This window comes from Podarcis erhardii, assembly GCF_964252035.2.
Source record: "Podarcis erhardii genome assembly, chromosome: 6".
Classification (NCBI taxonomy): domain Eukaryota; kingdom Metazoa; phylum Chordata; class Lepidosauria; order Squamata; family Lacertidae; genus Podarcis; species Podarcis erhardii.
This window is the reverse complement of record NC_138510.1, coordinates 32,042,987-32,059,200: the sequence shown is the minus strand read 5'-3', so window position 1 is coordinate 32,059,200 and position 16,214 is coordinate 32,042,987. Positions and strand designations below refer to the sequence as shown.

The 16,214-nt window shown below is 43.2% G+C and overlaps 2 protein-coding genes across 7 annotated transcripts in view; both read right to left on the bottom strand.

Moving 5' to 3' along the window:
• The window catches only part of LOC309343370 (arf-GAP with SH3 domain, ANK repeat and PH domain-containing protein 1-like), a 33,336-nt gene extending 31,477 nt beyond the window's left edge, over positions 1 to 1,859 (bottom strand). For 2 of the 5 annotated variants that reach the window (XM_081864740.1, XM_081864741.1), the window contains exon 1: positions 1,005 to 1,337. In XM_081864740.1, coding sequence (XP_081720866.1) covers positions 1,005 to 1,130 — 126 coding nt within the window. In that variant the 5' untranslated portion in view covers positions 1,131 to 1,337. Of the gene's footprint in view, positions 1 to 1,004; positions 1,338 to 1,753 lie in introns of those variants that run through there. The other 3 variants (XM_081864739.1, XM_081864738.1, XM_081864742.1) reach the window with 3 other exon arrangements.
• Positions 1,860 to 2,217: 358 nt separating this feature from the next.
• The window catches only part of LOC309343363 (fer-1-like protein 4), a 60,458-nt gene continuing 46,461 nt past the window's right edge, over positions 2,218 to 16,214 (bottom strand). For both annotated transcript variants that reach the window (XM_081864716.1, XM_081864715.1), the window contains exons 33-45: positions 16,102 to 16,208; positions 15,041 to 15,172; positions 13,723 to 13,833; positions 12,295 to 12,422; positions 11,540 to 11,710; positions 10,717 to 10,871; positions 9,862 to 10,040; positions 9,125 to 9,210; positions 7,728 to 7,826; positions 7,135 to 7,376; positions 4,719 to 5,008; positions 4,043 to 4,143; positions 2,218 to 3,523 (exon numbers count right to left, since the gene is read on the bottom strand). In XM_081864716.1, coding sequence (XP_081720842.1) covers positions 3,343 to 3,523; positions 4,043 to 4,143; positions 4,719 to 5,008; positions 7,135 to 7,376; positions 7,728 to 7,826; positions 9,125 to 9,210; positions 9,862 to 10,040; positions 10,717 to 10,871; positions 11,540 to 11,710; positions 12,295 to 12,422; positions 13,723 to 13,833; positions 15,041 to 15,172; positions 16,102 to 16,208 — 1,982 coding nt within the window. In that variant the 3' untranslated portion in view covers positions 2,218 to 3,342. The remainder of the gene's footprint in view (positions 3,524 to 4,042; positions 4,144 to 4,718; positions 5,009 to 7,134; positions 7,377 to 7,727; positions 7,827 to 9,124; positions 9,211 to 9,861; positions 10,041 to 10,716; positions 10,872 to 11,539; positions 11,711 to 12,294; positions 12,423 to 13,722; positions 13,834 to 15,040; positions 15,173 to 16,101; positions 16,209 to 16,214) is intronic.

The window sequence follows — 16,214 nt, the reverse complement described above, 5'->3', positions numbered from 1 at the left end:
TACACAGATAGCTGTGAGATATGATTGCATTTTGAAAGGGTGCCCTATACAGGTCAATGGAGCTCTCCAGGTTTTCAGACATGGGACTGCTTGGAGAGGCTGAGATCTGAAACTTGGACATTTTGCATGCTCTACCACTGAGCCACAGCCCTTCCCTTATAGATGTAAGAACAATGTGGTTTAGTTAGTATCAGAGCAAAGCAAACAGATAGATCACATGGACAACAGTGCAATTTATTTATTTCTTTTAACACCAACAGTGCAATCCTATACATGCTTTCTTGCCCCATTTTAGCCCTAGGTATACAATTGCCTTGCTTGCCAGTCTTCTAATAAATGCAAAGTTGCTGAGGACAAGGACTTAAGCCACCAAGCCACTGAATAGGGATGAGAATAATTCCGAAGGCAATTTTATGTCCTAGGTCACTGTGACAAAGGGGCACGTCAGCATGTCTTAGGATGTGCTTTCTCCCAGGTGACTTTGGTACCCATGGAAGGGGCATTCCTTTGGGTTCCTTCTGTCAGTGAGGAGAAATCTGACAAGATATCAAGTAGAGGCTCTTGCCTGCAACATAGCTATGGAATCTGTTCCCCCAGATCTGGTCCTTCAGTCATTAGAAGGCAAGTGAATACTGCCTGTTTAGAAGAAGTGGTTTCTGTTAATTTCATTGGCTGGATGGGCAGTTTTGTATTGAATAAAAGTTCCCCTGAAGCTTGTGCTATTTGGTTTTTCGAGCTCATTTATGGGAATTGGTTGTTCTCTGTTAATCTCTATGGACATTGTGCAAGCTGTTTTTAGCTTCCTCTTTTGAAGGAAATGTGGGGTACAAATCCTTAAATAAATAAAAATAATTGCATCCATATTCGCTCCTCAGTTTGTCTATTTCCCTGCACAGAGTGAGGAACACCCAGCAGCAAATTCTCCTCATGGGATCCCAAAATCTCCCCCTCCGCTTTGGCTTCGGCCCAGCCACTGCCACCTCCTTCCTTGAACCCTCTCTTACCTCCTCTAGGCTGCAAACAGTGTTCCTGCATTTGCCCATGTGGCTGGAAAAGGAGGAGGTGGTGGGCGAGCTGAGATCCTCTTGGGTCTGGGATATAAAGTCCTGGACAGAGATAAGCTCAGGCATCCTGCTTCCTTAACGCCCCGTTGCAGATCAGATCCAGAGAAGAAGCAGCGTCAGACTGCCAGGCCACAGAAAAAGGGGAACTCAGGATTGAGAGGAAGCAGCTAAGGGTAGCTGAGAAGGCCACAAACACCAGAAAGGCAGAGCATCGGCCGCTGTCCCTCCATGTCCACAAGTTGCAAAGAGCTGGCCTCTTGCCGCTGCTTCCCTGCCCCCAAACACACTCAGAGTTTGTTAAATACTGTTTAACATGGGAGCCGACTGCTAGGGGCTGGGGTCCCTTCAGCCTCCCCAATAAAATATTTGAGGGGACTCCCACCCAAAAAAGTTGATTCAAATGGTGTGTGTGTGCCATGTCTAGTGATTGATTATGTGGGGTGGGGCTTACCTGCCCCTCCCCCCAATATTTTATTCAAGTTGGCACCCCTGACTGTTTCTGAATCCTCACTGAAACCTAGTAATTCTCTCTCTCTCTCTCTCTCTCTCTCTCTCAGTAGGGTTATTCATTATGTTTACTACTTGAACAGCTACATTCTGTTTAAACCATCCAGTCCTACTTCAAATATAAAGAATCAAAATATGGGGGAGCAGGAGAGGCCTTGAAGTCACCCATCAACACTTAGTACCTGAATAGTACAGACCAGGTTACCTGGTCACAATTTTCTCCACTATAGTGAGGTGTATTGCATTTCTAGTCGGCTGCTTAACCCTTGAGTTGCTTTTTAAGCTTAAAACTGCTCACCCTCAGTTGCTTCTTCATCTGCAGGAGAGAGAAAACACACACACACACACAGAGAGAGAGAGAGAGAGAGAGAGAGAGAGAGAAGATACGGGAACCCCAGAGCTTCATCAGAGTTTTAATTCAAAATTGTTAGAGGGCACAAGGTCACAGAAGGCTAATCTACTTTTTCAAGAGCACAAGTAGGTTGTTGGACTGACACAGTGTGTGTCTCTCCCCCGCACAATTGCCCCAGCAGAGCAGATCTGCATTTGGAAATTTGCCTCTATGTGTGAATCACTCTGGTTGTATCAAAAAACACATCTGTAGAAATATGCATTTCTGGGAAAAAACACCACCCTGTAATTTGCAAAAGTGGCAGTGTTATTTATTTTTAAAGTGCATGTACCCATGTAATCTTTAAAGAACAGCAAAAATCATGTTATATCAATGTCACTATTTCACAGGGTAAAAAGACACAAGCAGCATTTCAGCTACTACAGGCAATATGGGGGGGGGGGGCATTACCTTTGTCCAAGACAGTTTTCTGTTGCCAAGACAACACATTTTCTTTGCTCCAAAAGTGCAGTATCTTGCTGGGAAAATCGAATTGCTTTGCTAGATAATGCTGAATAGTTCTTCACACAATGAGGTTGCACAAATGTCAGAGGCACCTTTTAGGCAGTGCTTGCAATGCTTAGGAGTAACATAACCCTACTCATCCCTCCAATCTGTGATTTATATATTTACAAATATCATTTGATGGATGAACTTGTGATCCAGCTGCCCTGCTCTACTAACAAAAATGGAAAACAGCACAGCTGTCTCCCACTTCCAAACATGATGATGGCATGTATACTGCTAATTGCACTAGAGTGTAGGGATGGATGAGAAATGTGATCCGCATTTTAATGCAAATTTAGCAAATCTACATTTCTCAAACCAATACATTAAGGAATGGGGAACTGCCAACCCACAGACCAACTGTGAACCACTAGGGGTATCAATTGGACCTGCCAGGAAATTCCTAGCAAACCACACCCGCATACCAGACTCATATGATTTGGAGACACAGACAGCAGTGGCATAAAACTATAAATTCCTTTCCATTTTGCTAGGTTCCCATGCTTCTATATCTATTGCTATAGGTGGCCTCTTCTTATTTTCTTCTTAAGTGGCAGTTGATTGCTTTAGCTATAAAGAATTGCAGGGTCATAGAACGAGCATACCATCTTAAGAGCTAATGAAAGGCAAAGCGTTTAATGAATAATTCCAAAGGCGCTTCAGAGATAATTGTCATCACATCACAGATGTGGGCAGGATGCCTGACTGCCTAAATATGGGCAGTCTCTTCCCTTACTCTGACAGTTGCATTTTCAAAGTGCTCCAGGCACAATCAGCCAGCTGCACATGCTCCTTAATGTCTTTGGCACAAAAGTCACTGTTATCTTCCTTTGTCAAGTCCCAACTTGGGGAAGAGGACAGAAAGCACTGTCTTTAGCCGTTTATTATCTTCTCGCTGATGTATCCTGGCATTGTGTAGAGTATGAGAACCAAGAATATGGTCAAAATTGCAATAATAAGTAGTGCAATTATGTACTTCTTGTACCGCTTCCAAATGAAGAAGACAAACGTCTTCATGGGATTCACAAACCAGTTGAAGGATGTTTTTGGGCGGCTGGGGAGAAAAGAAAGGGCAAGACTCAATGCAGGTTTGGACAAGGGTATAGCAACAAAGTTAATGTTGGTAGCACATAGCTAGCCCCCCCCCCCAGCTGATAATAGGTCAATGCTCACAGTGAAGACAAGTCAACCTATGCTTGAAAGCCTGGAAATCCAAAGGTCATTTTGCATTTAATCAGCTTTCCTGTTATATAGTGTGTTCCAACAATATTAATGTATTCCCTTTAATTCACAACAGTACAAAGCAAGAATGGGGAACCTATGGCCCTCCAGATGCTGCTGGACTATAACTCCCATCATCCCTGGCTGATGGCCATGACAGCTGGACTGATGGTGGTTGGAGTCCACAGATTCCCCTATCCCTAGTATAGAGCAGGGGCTTCCCATAGGCTTGTATGCTTCCCATAGGCACCTGACCACCATATAACAGGATGCTGCATTAGACGGACCACGGCCTGATCCGGCCTGGTCTTCTCATTTACAAAGTCATTTATATAAATCGTTAGATACTTACTTGGGTTTCTCTAAGGGTTCAGGCTCTTTCCGTGCCCGACCAACTGGAGCATTCTCAGCCTCCTCTACAGTCAGTAGCTGGAATTCTGCTTCCACTTTTCCCTGGAGAGAAGCACACTGTGAGCAAAATGTCTGACATACTTCAAGAGTCTGCTGTGCTTCAGAGACTCCCATCCGCTTGCGGCCAATGGTGGAGATCCTGCCAGCGGCAGTTCTGCCTTACACAGAGTGACGTTGGCATCGCTCTGCAGGTGGAGGCCAGTGGAGCTCAGCAGGACTTGATGGAAGGGGAGTCCCACTCAGCTCAGGCCACAACAAGTGGGTGTGGATTGCACCCTCAATGTACTACAGTGGTACCTCTGTTTACGTACTTAATTCGTTCCAGAGGTCCATTCTTAACCTGAAACTGTTCTTAATCTGAGGTACCACTTTAGCTAATGGGGCCTCCCTCTGCTGCTGCGCCACCACCGTGCGATTTCTGTTCTCATCCTGAAGCAAAGTTCTTAACCCGAGGTACTATTTCTGGGTTAGCGGAGTCTGTAACCTTAAGCGTATGTAACCTGAGGTACCACTGTATTTGATTTGTGTTGTATGCTGCCTAGAGAAACGGCTTAACAGATAGCTAATAAATGTAAATAATTATAAAAATAAGTGCATCTTCAGTGAAGTTCTCTTACTGTAAGGATGAAGATATTTCCACTAGGATCTGAAAACTCAACGTCTTCTGGTTTTACAGAGCTCCTCCACTTCTTCTTCTTCTTCTTCTTCCTCTTCTGCTTAGCCTCCCTCTCTTCCCTTTCAATATCTTCCTGGCCCTTGAGTTTGATGAATGGCCACCAGCCTCTCATTCGTTTGTTTCGGAAGATGGAGAAGCGGGGCATGGCCTTCTCCTTGGCCATCTTGATGGTGCACTGCTCTGAACTCTTGGCGGCTCTCACCATATCGTTCAGCTTCAACTCAATGGCTCCTTGAAACACAACAAAGTTGGAATAATATCATATACAGGCCACTTATAATGGGAGATTTGACAATTTCCCCCCCAGATGGCTAGGAAACACAGCATTTCCATCCATAGGGAATTGCAGGAATTTTGCTTGCAGCTATTGGGCTACGATATGATTTACAGAATGCAGCCACTACATTTTTGTAGAGATCACAGCATTAGACTGGAGCAAATAGTCCCCTGGTTCAAAACAGAACTTCCATCATAATAGAAGTTGTTAGAAAATGTACTGCAAAAAGGTGCTTACAGTACGGTTACCAGGACACCCCAAAAGTTGTTGAGCTTTTGGTTTTTTGATTGACTTGCCTAACATCCAGGACAAGGCACCAGCTTTCAGAAACTCCCACCGGACATCAATTCCGCCTTCGAAATCCCAGTAATGTATGGCAGCCCTAGCTTACAGGGTAGGGAAGCCTGAGATCATTGTCAATCTGACTGGGTGGAAAAAATATTTGCAAACCCAAATACAGCAGTTTGCCTCAGTAGACAAACTGAGACACAGTCAGCATAGCTGGATCAGGGGGGAAATTAAGGACCATCTGGCAAGGAATGAGCAAACAAAATGAGCAGTATTCAGGGAACAGCAAGGCAAAGGAAACAAAGAGTCAGAAAACAGATTCAAGGCATAGCCCAGGAACTACTGACCAGCCTCTTCCACTTCCTTTTATAATAGCTACTAGGAGGCTGGAAGGCACAAAAGTAGGGAAGTTCAAGTAAGCCTGCATTCCAAGGCAGGGTGGGGCAGAGGAACTCTTCCTCAGCAACCAAGACATTTTACTTCTGGAGACAGCACAATGGCGCTGCCCCACAACTCCACATAAGAAAGCCAGCCAGACTAGCAACTGAATGCAATAATGCTTTGTGGTTCATGGGGCACCACAACAATGCTGGTGCCCCTTGCAACAGGGTGTCACAGAAATTTGAGAGCCCCAAGTCCACCACTGCAAAATGCATCCACTAAATCACCCCCTGGTGTATTTGTACACCACACAACATTACATTAAAAGGGGAGGGGTGAAGGAACACAATCGCCTAAGCAGAAAGATACCTGGGAAAATCTTAAATGATCCTAACAGGTCACAACAGAGGCATCAAGAAAAAACTACATGATATCCTCCACGTGCTTCTTTCCTTCCATCTCAAGCTTTGTGATGTTCTTTGCCCTCACAGCTATTCCAGAACGTTACATCTTCATTGGTTAAAAACATTATTCTTCAACCTAAATTTGTCGTTAGCGTGCAATTTCTTACCACTAGGATGTTGTAAATCCCCATATTACATGAGGAAACAGTGGGATGTACAGAAAGAGGAAATATGCAAAAAGACGGCATAGTAGGAAATACAGCTGAGATCTCTTTGTTGCTGTCCACTTTCATGCATTCAATGTAACTGATATCTGGGCAGCAAACCATGTTCAGAATTTGCAACTTCAGCCCAACAAATTTAGAATGAAGTTCAAAAATATGCAGTACCTTGGTTAACCACTAGATGGTGCTGCCTATTAGTTTTCCCTTGTTAGAGCTTGTTGTTGCCCCAGTGTATTTACAAAATTTCATCCATTATCCCATCTTGTTTTGATTCAGTTCCATGCAATTTAATCAATAGGAACTGAAACCAAATCAAAACAATATGGAGTCATGAATGAAAGGCTTTGAGTGGTGTTTTACCATTTGTTTGCTTGCAGCAGACAAGCTTTTAATAGCTGTACTGAGAATTTGGACACAAATGGGCTAGATTACTTTTACTGAATATAAATTATTTGTATATGAAGGTGAAAAACAGATGGACTATAGAAAGATGTGCTTGCCGAGCACATGCACTCTCCTTTTCCTATCCCTGGAAGCCTCCTCAATTCAGATTAGCCGTTTTAGGAAATTGCACTGCTAAAAAAGCCTCTAAATGGATGAGTTTTATGCAGGCAGGGAAGGAGGAGTAGAAAGAAAAGGAGAGTTTCAGAAGCTTTGTAGGGCCAGTTTTTAACTTCCCTGCAATATATTTGTTGCACACCCTTCTGGAAACAACTAAGAAGAAGAAGAAAAACATTTATATATGCCCCAAACCTTTAAAAGGCACAGTGAGCATTAAAATACCTAGAAAGTCATTTGCTGCAATCCTATCATAGTCCCAGACCTGGAGGACCAAGACAGCTGGCTCCCGAAATTCCGATTCCTCCAGAGAGAAGATGGAATCCTTCTTCTTGTAAGTTATCTCTTTTTCTGTTGGGAGGTAGTCAAAGCGAAACACAAATCTCCAGTTGAAGTTGCCTTCCCCAGTCAAAGAGTTAAAGTGAACATCTGTCTCTTGCTTGTCCTTCTCCAGTCCTTTGATCCAACTGCAGAAGAACCTTTATTAGAATCTAGCAATAATTTAGCATCAGTTCCTGGCCCCACCTCACAAAAGGCACAAAACCCATAATTTAGGGAGTACGTGTGGGAGAAGGAGGAGGGGGTCCCATTGTGCAGGTGAAAATGGGACAGTTAGTTAGCACTACATTGGATACAACCCAATATTACTTATTAATCAAAAGTTTTAACTCCTGCTAAACTAGCAACCCACTGTATTGAAACCAGAACAGTTGGCTTCTTATTCCATCAGGAAAATTCTCATGTTTCTAAAGAAATGATAAGCTATACTTATCATTTCTTTATCATTTCGGACTATCTGAATCTGTTGGTGAAAGCACCTTTTCACATAGATGTCACTGGAGATTTCTCCTGTTATTGGATTGACGTCGTCAAGGACCACATCGTCCGTGTTCCAGATAATGACACGCAGCTCATAGCTAGAAAGAATGAGAAAATGCAAGGTTCTGTTCAAAACTTATTTTCTGCATCTGTAAATTCTGGACAAAACTTTCCACAAGGAACGAAGAGTACCCTTTACCAATATGAGGGGCCAGACTACCCAGTATGTGAACCACAACAGAAGCATGCCAAATGATCGTAGGGTAGACAGGGTGCAACTGAGTAATTTTAGTCCTTAGACCAGGGGTAGGGAACTGCATCAGGAAGGGAGGCCAGATCCTTCTCTCTTCCACCCCCTGTGGGCCAGCTTGTAATGACATCAGGTGGGTGAAACCTATCAAAGCTCAAAAGAGGTTGTTGTAACCATCAGTCAGTTGACAGTTACAATAACCTTTTTTTTTTTGCAGCGGGTTTAGTGTCAATGAGCTGGGTTTGTGGCTTTAGAGAGGCTCCCTGTAACTTCCAATCAGCTGATCGCTAGATAAAGTGTGAAGTTTCTGCAGCAGAGGAAATGCTTTCAAAGCCAGGTAATTTCCCCTTCTGCAGAGAAAGGGTGCGTGCAGAAATACTCCATTTTGAGTCCAAGCTGTTCCTCCCTTTTTGCTGCACTAGCTGTAACACCCACTGCCATCCAAGAGCATCAGGTCACCTGCCCAAACAAAGGCCTTGTCAGCTGACTTTGAGTTGGTGGTGGTGCAGCTCCTTGGTGGAAATGCACCCAAGTGCCACCAATGCCACCAATGCCAACTGACAGTGTGTTTGTAGGAGGGAAGGTTATTGTGTTGTTTTGGCTTTCTTCTAACTATTTCTTTGTGCTTTTATTCTGTATTTTTTATCTTGTGAACAACCCTGAGATTTTCGGATGAAGGGTAGTATATAAATTTTAATAATAATAATAATAATAATAATAATAATAATAATAATAATATAGTAGTTGGGGCTTCAACTGTTCAGGGCTCTCTTTAATCAATAGTTGGTGCTTGTTGAGAACCTTACACTGTGCTTTGAAGCCCCAACAATCAGTTGATCGCTGGAGCTTCGAAACATCTTCCAAAGGACTCTGCGTTTAAACTTGCTTCATTTGCATTTCACCGGCATGTTAAAACAGAAGAGACTCCTCCTCTTTAAGGGGATACCATTTGCATAGTGGCAGCCATTCACATAGCAATTCCTATACATTATTAGCACAGGCACCAGCAGGTCAGGTGCCTGTTGCAGATGTTTTTCTGCAATAGTTCCTACCAGGCAGCACACAATGTAAGAAAACATTCTATAAAAGGCAAAGCAACAAATAGCTTAGGAATTGGTTCTCTTCCAGTTCACAGAGGGCCTTTACCTGATTGGGAGTCGTGGTTTGATGTTGACAGGAGGTGGTGCAGGGACATCGTTTGGAAACATATCGATCCACATGTGGAGAGCACCCTGGGAGAAAACAAGGGGTTTGTTTCTGCGATTCAAGAGCAGTTGAATCTATCTAATGAAGGGAGAGGGAAACGTCCAGAATGGTGCTAACAAGTATTTATGAAATATTGCAGACATATTTTAAAACTCAGGGAAATGATTTTTACTCAACTTCAATGTTCAGGAGCTAATTTTCTTTTTGTTTCAAAGTGGCCTGGGATTAGTGCAACAACTCTCACTCATACATTCCAAAATCTCTGCATAAGGTTTTACAAACAACGTCTACGTTGACACAGGTATGATTTCCCAAGGCTTCAATGGAAAGGGAAGAAGCTAAGCCAATCTTTGCCAACCTAGTGTCCTCTGGTGGCTGGGGCTGATGGGACTTATAGTTCAAAGCACCTAGGGGACCCTACATTGGTAATGGCTGGCCTAAAGACCTTTATGATGTTGGAAGAAGGTATGCATTTTTGGTCTCGAGTGCTGCCTCTTGCCATACCACCCTTTCTGTCTATATCTGCTATGTATAACAGCCTTGCCCTCCTTACAATGGATATAACAGGGGTGTGTTTTCCCCGCTGTGGTTGTGCTAGTGCAACATTCCTTACACATGATCCTATAGTACCAATGTGCAGAAGTTGTATTATGAGTAAACCAACAGTCTCGTCTCACCTGTAGGAGACCCGGGCTGTCTGGATTGTAAAGGGACCGAACTTCTACATGTTCTGGTACTAATTTATATCCATATTCTGGCATTTCATCCCAGTGTTGAAGAACATACAAAGCCTTGTGCTCATCATAAGCAGACCAGGTTTCATCTTCATTTTCTTTCTTGTCTTTTACAAAGGCTTCTAAAATAAATGATGATGATAACGATAACGATGATGATGATGATAATAATAATAATAATAATAATAATAATAATAATAATAATAACAACCAGAAGCCCCTAAGAAAGGGGACCAGACACAATCAGTACTGTTTATCAGTATCAACCAATGAAGAATGCCATGGCAAAGCCTAGGAATTATATAACCTTTAGGAGGCATCTGAAGGCAGTCCTGTACTGTATAGGGAAGCTTTTTAAGGTTCAATGTTTTACTGTGTTTTTATATATACTGGAAACCAGCCAGAGTGGCTGAGGCAGCCCATTCAGATGGGTGGGGTACAAATAATCAATTATTATCATTATTATAAATAAATTATATAGGAATCTCAAACCGATCTCACCACTGCTCACTTTAGCAGCTTTGGCTTTATGTTCTCCTTTGAAACACTGAACAAGTGTGTTGTAGTGGTTAGAGTGTTGGACTAGAATTTGGTAGACCCATAGTCAAATCTCCACTGAGCTGGGATGTTCACTGGATGACCTTGGGCTAGTCACTGCCTCTCAGCTTAACCCGCCTCACAGTGTTGTGAAAATGAAATAGGGAGCATGAGAACAATGTATATCACCTTGAGCAACTTGTCAGAAAAGTTGGGTAAAAAAAGGGTTTTTTATTTTTATTTTTTAGCATAAACCAGTACCTTCAGGAAAAGCTTCAGGAGGGATCTTAAAAATCTTGTTGTTTACTTTGACTTCCTCCCGCCTGTACTCAGCTGAGGGGAGTGAATTCTTCTTACACAAACTGTCCAAGATATGTGTGGGTTTGAAAGCATCGCGCCACATGTTGTAGCCCTCTCTGTAAGGAAGGAACAGGATCAAACTTATTGGCCTGGTCTGCACATAATACTACACCATGGTTTGTTAAGTCAAAGTATGGTTTGTTTGAACATCTGAACCTAGCAGACGAACCATGGTTTGTTTTCTGACAACAAACCACAGTGTGAAACCATGGTTTGTTATTGGTTTAACTCATCATGGCTTGTTTTAACTTTAGCATGACATTATGTCTGAACACAACTACCTTGATTAACCTTGTTTCATTTGGTGCTCATCTAAGCTACAAGGCAAGATCAGATGGAGAACAAACTAAGCCTTGGAGAAATAAGCTGTGGCTTGTCAACTCATCTGTAAGATGACCTGTGGTTTGCTGAACAGTTACATCAAATGATGGCTTAGTGTCATGTGAGGCCATAGCCATTACCTCCTAATGGGTATAGAACTGAATGTGAAGCTGGTTTATTTCATCTTAGTGCTAGGATTCCAGGAGACATTTCTATAGAGCAGGGAGCACAGAGTCCAACCCCTATCCACCACTATAGAAACAGGCTTCCTTGGGAAGGCTACAGAGTTGCTACCAGCCACTTGAAAGAGCAATACTTTCTGCAAAATAATAATTTAAAAAATACTAACAAAATGACTAGAAGGGTTTGTGGTTGCCTTGCTAACTCCTCCTACATTACATACGTGTCATATTGCGAGGCCACCCCACAGTTGGCTCTGTGATTGCTGTAGAATCGGTTCTCCAAGTCGATTTTTGTTTCCCCAATTAAGTCATCTGATCCAACCAAATCATGGTCAAATATCGATATGGTGAGTTCTGATTCTATGGGAAACGATATGCTCAGCTCCAGCACTCTGAAGAAGAGAGAGGCAGACAGGATGAGAATATATATGGGCAACTAGAGGATGGGAAACAACCTATAGAAGTAGGTTCTGTACAACCACCACTACTTTAATTCTTGTTGTAATAGAACCTGCACCATTTTAAACCTATGTATCGTATCTGGGTAAAGTCACACACATCCATCCATGACATCCAACTGGCACAAGCCCTCTTTAACAGACCCTTCACACTGAAGACCCTGAACTTGCCAATTTCCCTCCCCCATCTCATGTGGCCAAGTCATTGGCAGAACCCAACAATGCTCTTGTTTGTTCGCCCCTCATTTCCGCTATCCTTTGATAACTGCTATACCCTTCCTAATCTTCCTATAGATCCAGCCCTCTTTCCTTCTTTGCTGCACCGCCATCTTGTTAGAGATGCATGCACACCTAGGTGGTGCTGAGAATATGAATCCCTCCCTTTTGCATCTCCAACAATGGGACCAACACAAGCTACCCTTTGAAGTTACTTAGGTTCACCTAGTGGTAAGGCAAAGTCTGCTATAAGCAATGTGGAGAGAATACAACACAGATGCAAAGTAAAGCTGTGTTCTTACTCTCCAAAGACTGGATGCAGCTGCTTTGGGATGTACCGCTCCTTAGTGTCTTTCTGTTGCTGCCCAATTTTAACCACAAGATAGGGATCTGCCTTGCCATTGGGGTCTGCTGGACTCAGATTAGTTGCCTAAAAAACATAATACGTGGCACTATAACATTGGTGGAACAAAACCATATAGCATTACATATATTTGTCTGGAAACACCTTCATGAAACTTCAGGTTGAATCGGTAAAGGAAAACTACTATTGCAAAAGATCACTGATCTGTGTTACATGATCAAAACATCAAGAGTTATAAAATCATAGAGTTACAAGGAACTCGAAGACCATCATTTTCAGCCTCAGGAGGCAGAGCGACCTAGAAGATAGCCGCTTTTCCCCTTCCCCAAAAAATTATTTCCTGCCAGCCAGACCAATATGTCCCAAGCAGGAGCAGAACAATGATTGAAGTGCCTGTCACTTCAGAAGGCTTGCTCGCTGAAGCCAGGACACATGTTACAGGCAAAACTATGGTCACTAGCCAATCGAACCGGAATGGAGTGGGGAGGAACCTAGGGTTGCCATACTTCAAAAAGTAAAAACCAGGATGCTCTGAAGGAGTGAGACAACCCCTGAGAGTGAGACAACCCCACTTTCCCTCGAAAGGGAACTTCAATGAAGCAGTACTGTTCTAAAGTGGAAAAGAACTGCTATGTTTTTATGGTGTGCTGAGATATATTTCAGGCTCTTGTTTATTTAGCATTCATCCTGATTATTTTGCACAAAGGTTATGTAGCATTTGTTCTGATTTCTATATAGGACAGTTATATGACAATGAGCAGTCAGCCTGAGTTCATTCTGGTTTGCTTTTGGGGCATTTACATGTCCTCCCATTAATTATTCATCCATCCCTCACTTTTCAATGCATTTCCCTGTCACTTTCCAAACTGCAAAAAGGCTGCTTAAAATGGAGAGGGAGATTTGATGCATTGGGATGATAGAGCACTTTAATCTACTTTAACTGTGCAAACCTAACATTTTCATATGCACTTGAATGCCTCCTGCAAAACAATGACAGTCTGGAGGCTCCCTGCAAAATACAGAACATTTTAGAATGCTGTTTGCATCTCGGAATGGAATCGATGGCACTAGCAGTCCCAAGTCTCCCCAATCTAAAGGCAGAGTCTGGAAATTCCAGGGGCTCCTTCTGTGACATCTCATCTTCAAATTCATGAAAGCACAATTATTAGGAGCAGCTTGAATTGAATGGATTTAAATCACAGAGCTACTATCCATCTTGGGAGATCATCCTTGCCATAGCTCAAAGGAGATACAAACAGTGACAACAGAATCCCAGGGGACTTTGCAGGTTGCGGGATGGTTATGAATTCATTATCTGGTAATTGTAGCACAGTATAAACTCATGCCATTCAGTACAAATACTTACTTTTACAATATAAATTCGGACAAGGACCTTAATGGGTCTGTTTCTGGGGATGCCCTGGGAGATCTTGTGCTCTGCACCTGCCTCTTCAGCCCGATAGACATAGAATGAGCCCTGCAAAAGAGGGATTAAATAAAAGGCAATCTATATCACTCTTTGCGTGGACAGGCGGAGTCCCCAGGTCCTGAGTGCCCCCCCCCCGTCATGTGGAATAACGACCCAAGACAACGTGCTATGGGATTAAATTGGCCACAACTTTATTAAATTTCAAATGTGGGTAGACCTTGGCTCAGGCATTGGGCGTTCTCCCTCCCCAGTCCCCAGCTGGGAGCATCAGGGTTATCCAGTGTTTGTGTGGGGGGTGGGCCGGCTCTGGAGAACATATGTTCAAGCAGAGATAGCCGCCCCCGTTATGCCGCCGCCGCAGGGGAGAGCAATGACGACCTTTCGGCGTACGGTCAAAGCCTCCCTTCAGAAACCCCTTTAACGGGGAACCCTGGTATCGCCGCTGCAAGAGGAAGATGGACAAAAGGATTCCGCCCAAGGTCTGATACTGCCAAAGTTGTGACGTTTTGCTACAGGAAAGGCAAAACCTGCTAATGCAGGGAAATTCCCTTCCGGCCCTTTGACAGTGACCTTAACGTACCAGCGCCCGCATACCTGTAAGTAAAGTTAACCTGCAAAACCTGTGAAGAAAGTTAACCTGCAAAATAAGGCATTAACTGAGGGTGGGTGGGGTGGGAGAAGCTCTGGAGCCAAGTGAGGATTCCCAGGTAAGATCCTCCCTCTATTGTGTGGGCAGGTAATCCCTCCCCCACCTGGCCTGAACTCCTTGGCAATGCTTCCCCCAGGAGGGATTGGACAACTGACTGGGGTAGGCGGAGACCTCCAGGTATCCCACCTGAGGGAAGGCAAAGCCAAGCCTATGCTGAATGGAGCTGCTCCAGATCCAGGGGCTGCGTGTGTCCACGCAAAGGTCACCCCCCGTTTTATGCGGGGAGCAGTCATTCTAGTAGAATGATATTTTGAATAGCGCTACACCTGTCAGAAGATTTTTCTTCTTGTTTCCTAGGAGACTGCAGCATGTTGAGTCCTGCAGTATCACAGATCTACTACACCTCTGGTGACACATATATTGGAGAGACAGGAGAGACAGGAGAAGGAAAAGCACAGTAAAAATAAAGCTACAACTCCATAAGGAATAGACACAAGGAGGTTTATTACTACTGCATTCTGAGCAAAGTATTAGCCTTCATTCTACAGAGCAGGCTAGATCCGCCATTGCGTTAGTGCACAGGGTTAGTTGAATCCAGTCAATTACCTTGTATTTCCCCACTAAATTATCCTCTTCATTTCCATCTTCATCTTCATTGGCTTTCCCACGATGAAGTGGAAAAATACAGAGCCAGTCCTCAAAATTGTCAAACTCGTTTTCCAGCTCTGAACTGTAGATCTGAAATGAGAGACGTGTTAATTTTAGAGCTTTTTTGCCATAACAGCTGATAATAAAAACTAGTAGTACAGAGAACAGTTAGTGCAACCAGAGGCCTCTCCCCTCTAGTGATCTGTTTTCAGTTCTATCACCGATCAAGTGAATAGGTTATGTCATGTCACTCCAGGTGCTACAGGTCACTACAGGTCTCTACATCATTTTTTAAGTGGATCCATTAAATCCATTAAAACTTGTGACATAACAAATATGTAGTCTTGAAGATGTTATAAGATGATCTTTGTTGGTTTTGAAGAGCTAATAAAAGAGCAGTCATCCACATCTCCCCTTATCATTCTTCACTGTGTTCTTAACCTCAAAGGCTGACAGAATACAGCATTATGAACATTGGTGCCTTAGTCAAAAAAATTATGAGACGGTGGTATATAAATACTTTTATAAACAAATATCAATACACACATAAATAAGGCAGGCCACTCTTTCCTGGCCTGAGCAAATAGTGAAGTAAACAATTATTTGCACTACTCCTTTCCCATTTTTGTTTGTTTTTTGTGGTAAATGTCAGGAGCAGACACAAAACAACTGGCAGGAAATGCCCAAATTGATGTGCATAATATACAAATTGGGGGGGGGGGGCTGAAATACACCAGCCCTAGTCTCACAGAAACCAATAGGAATATAGGCAGCACCTTGTATCTTGTCAGACCATTTGGAAGTTAGCTCAGTATTGCTGACACTGATTGGCAGCAGCTCTTGAGGGTTTCAGGTGGGAATCTTTTCCAGCCCTACCTGGAAACACTAGGGATTGAACCTGGTGCCTTTTGCATGTAACCAATGTGTTCTGCCAATGAGCCATGGCCCTTCCCTTACTTATCCTTAATAGGACATACCCTTGATTACTTAGGACAGGATTCTGTCTCTGAAAGACCTACCTTTAATGTAGCTATAAGTTTCCTTTTGGGACGAGGTGGCTCAACCTCAACTATCACGCCATCGTCCGCTTCCACGTCAAGAGAAGCAACATTTAAATTCCCTCCATCTAAAT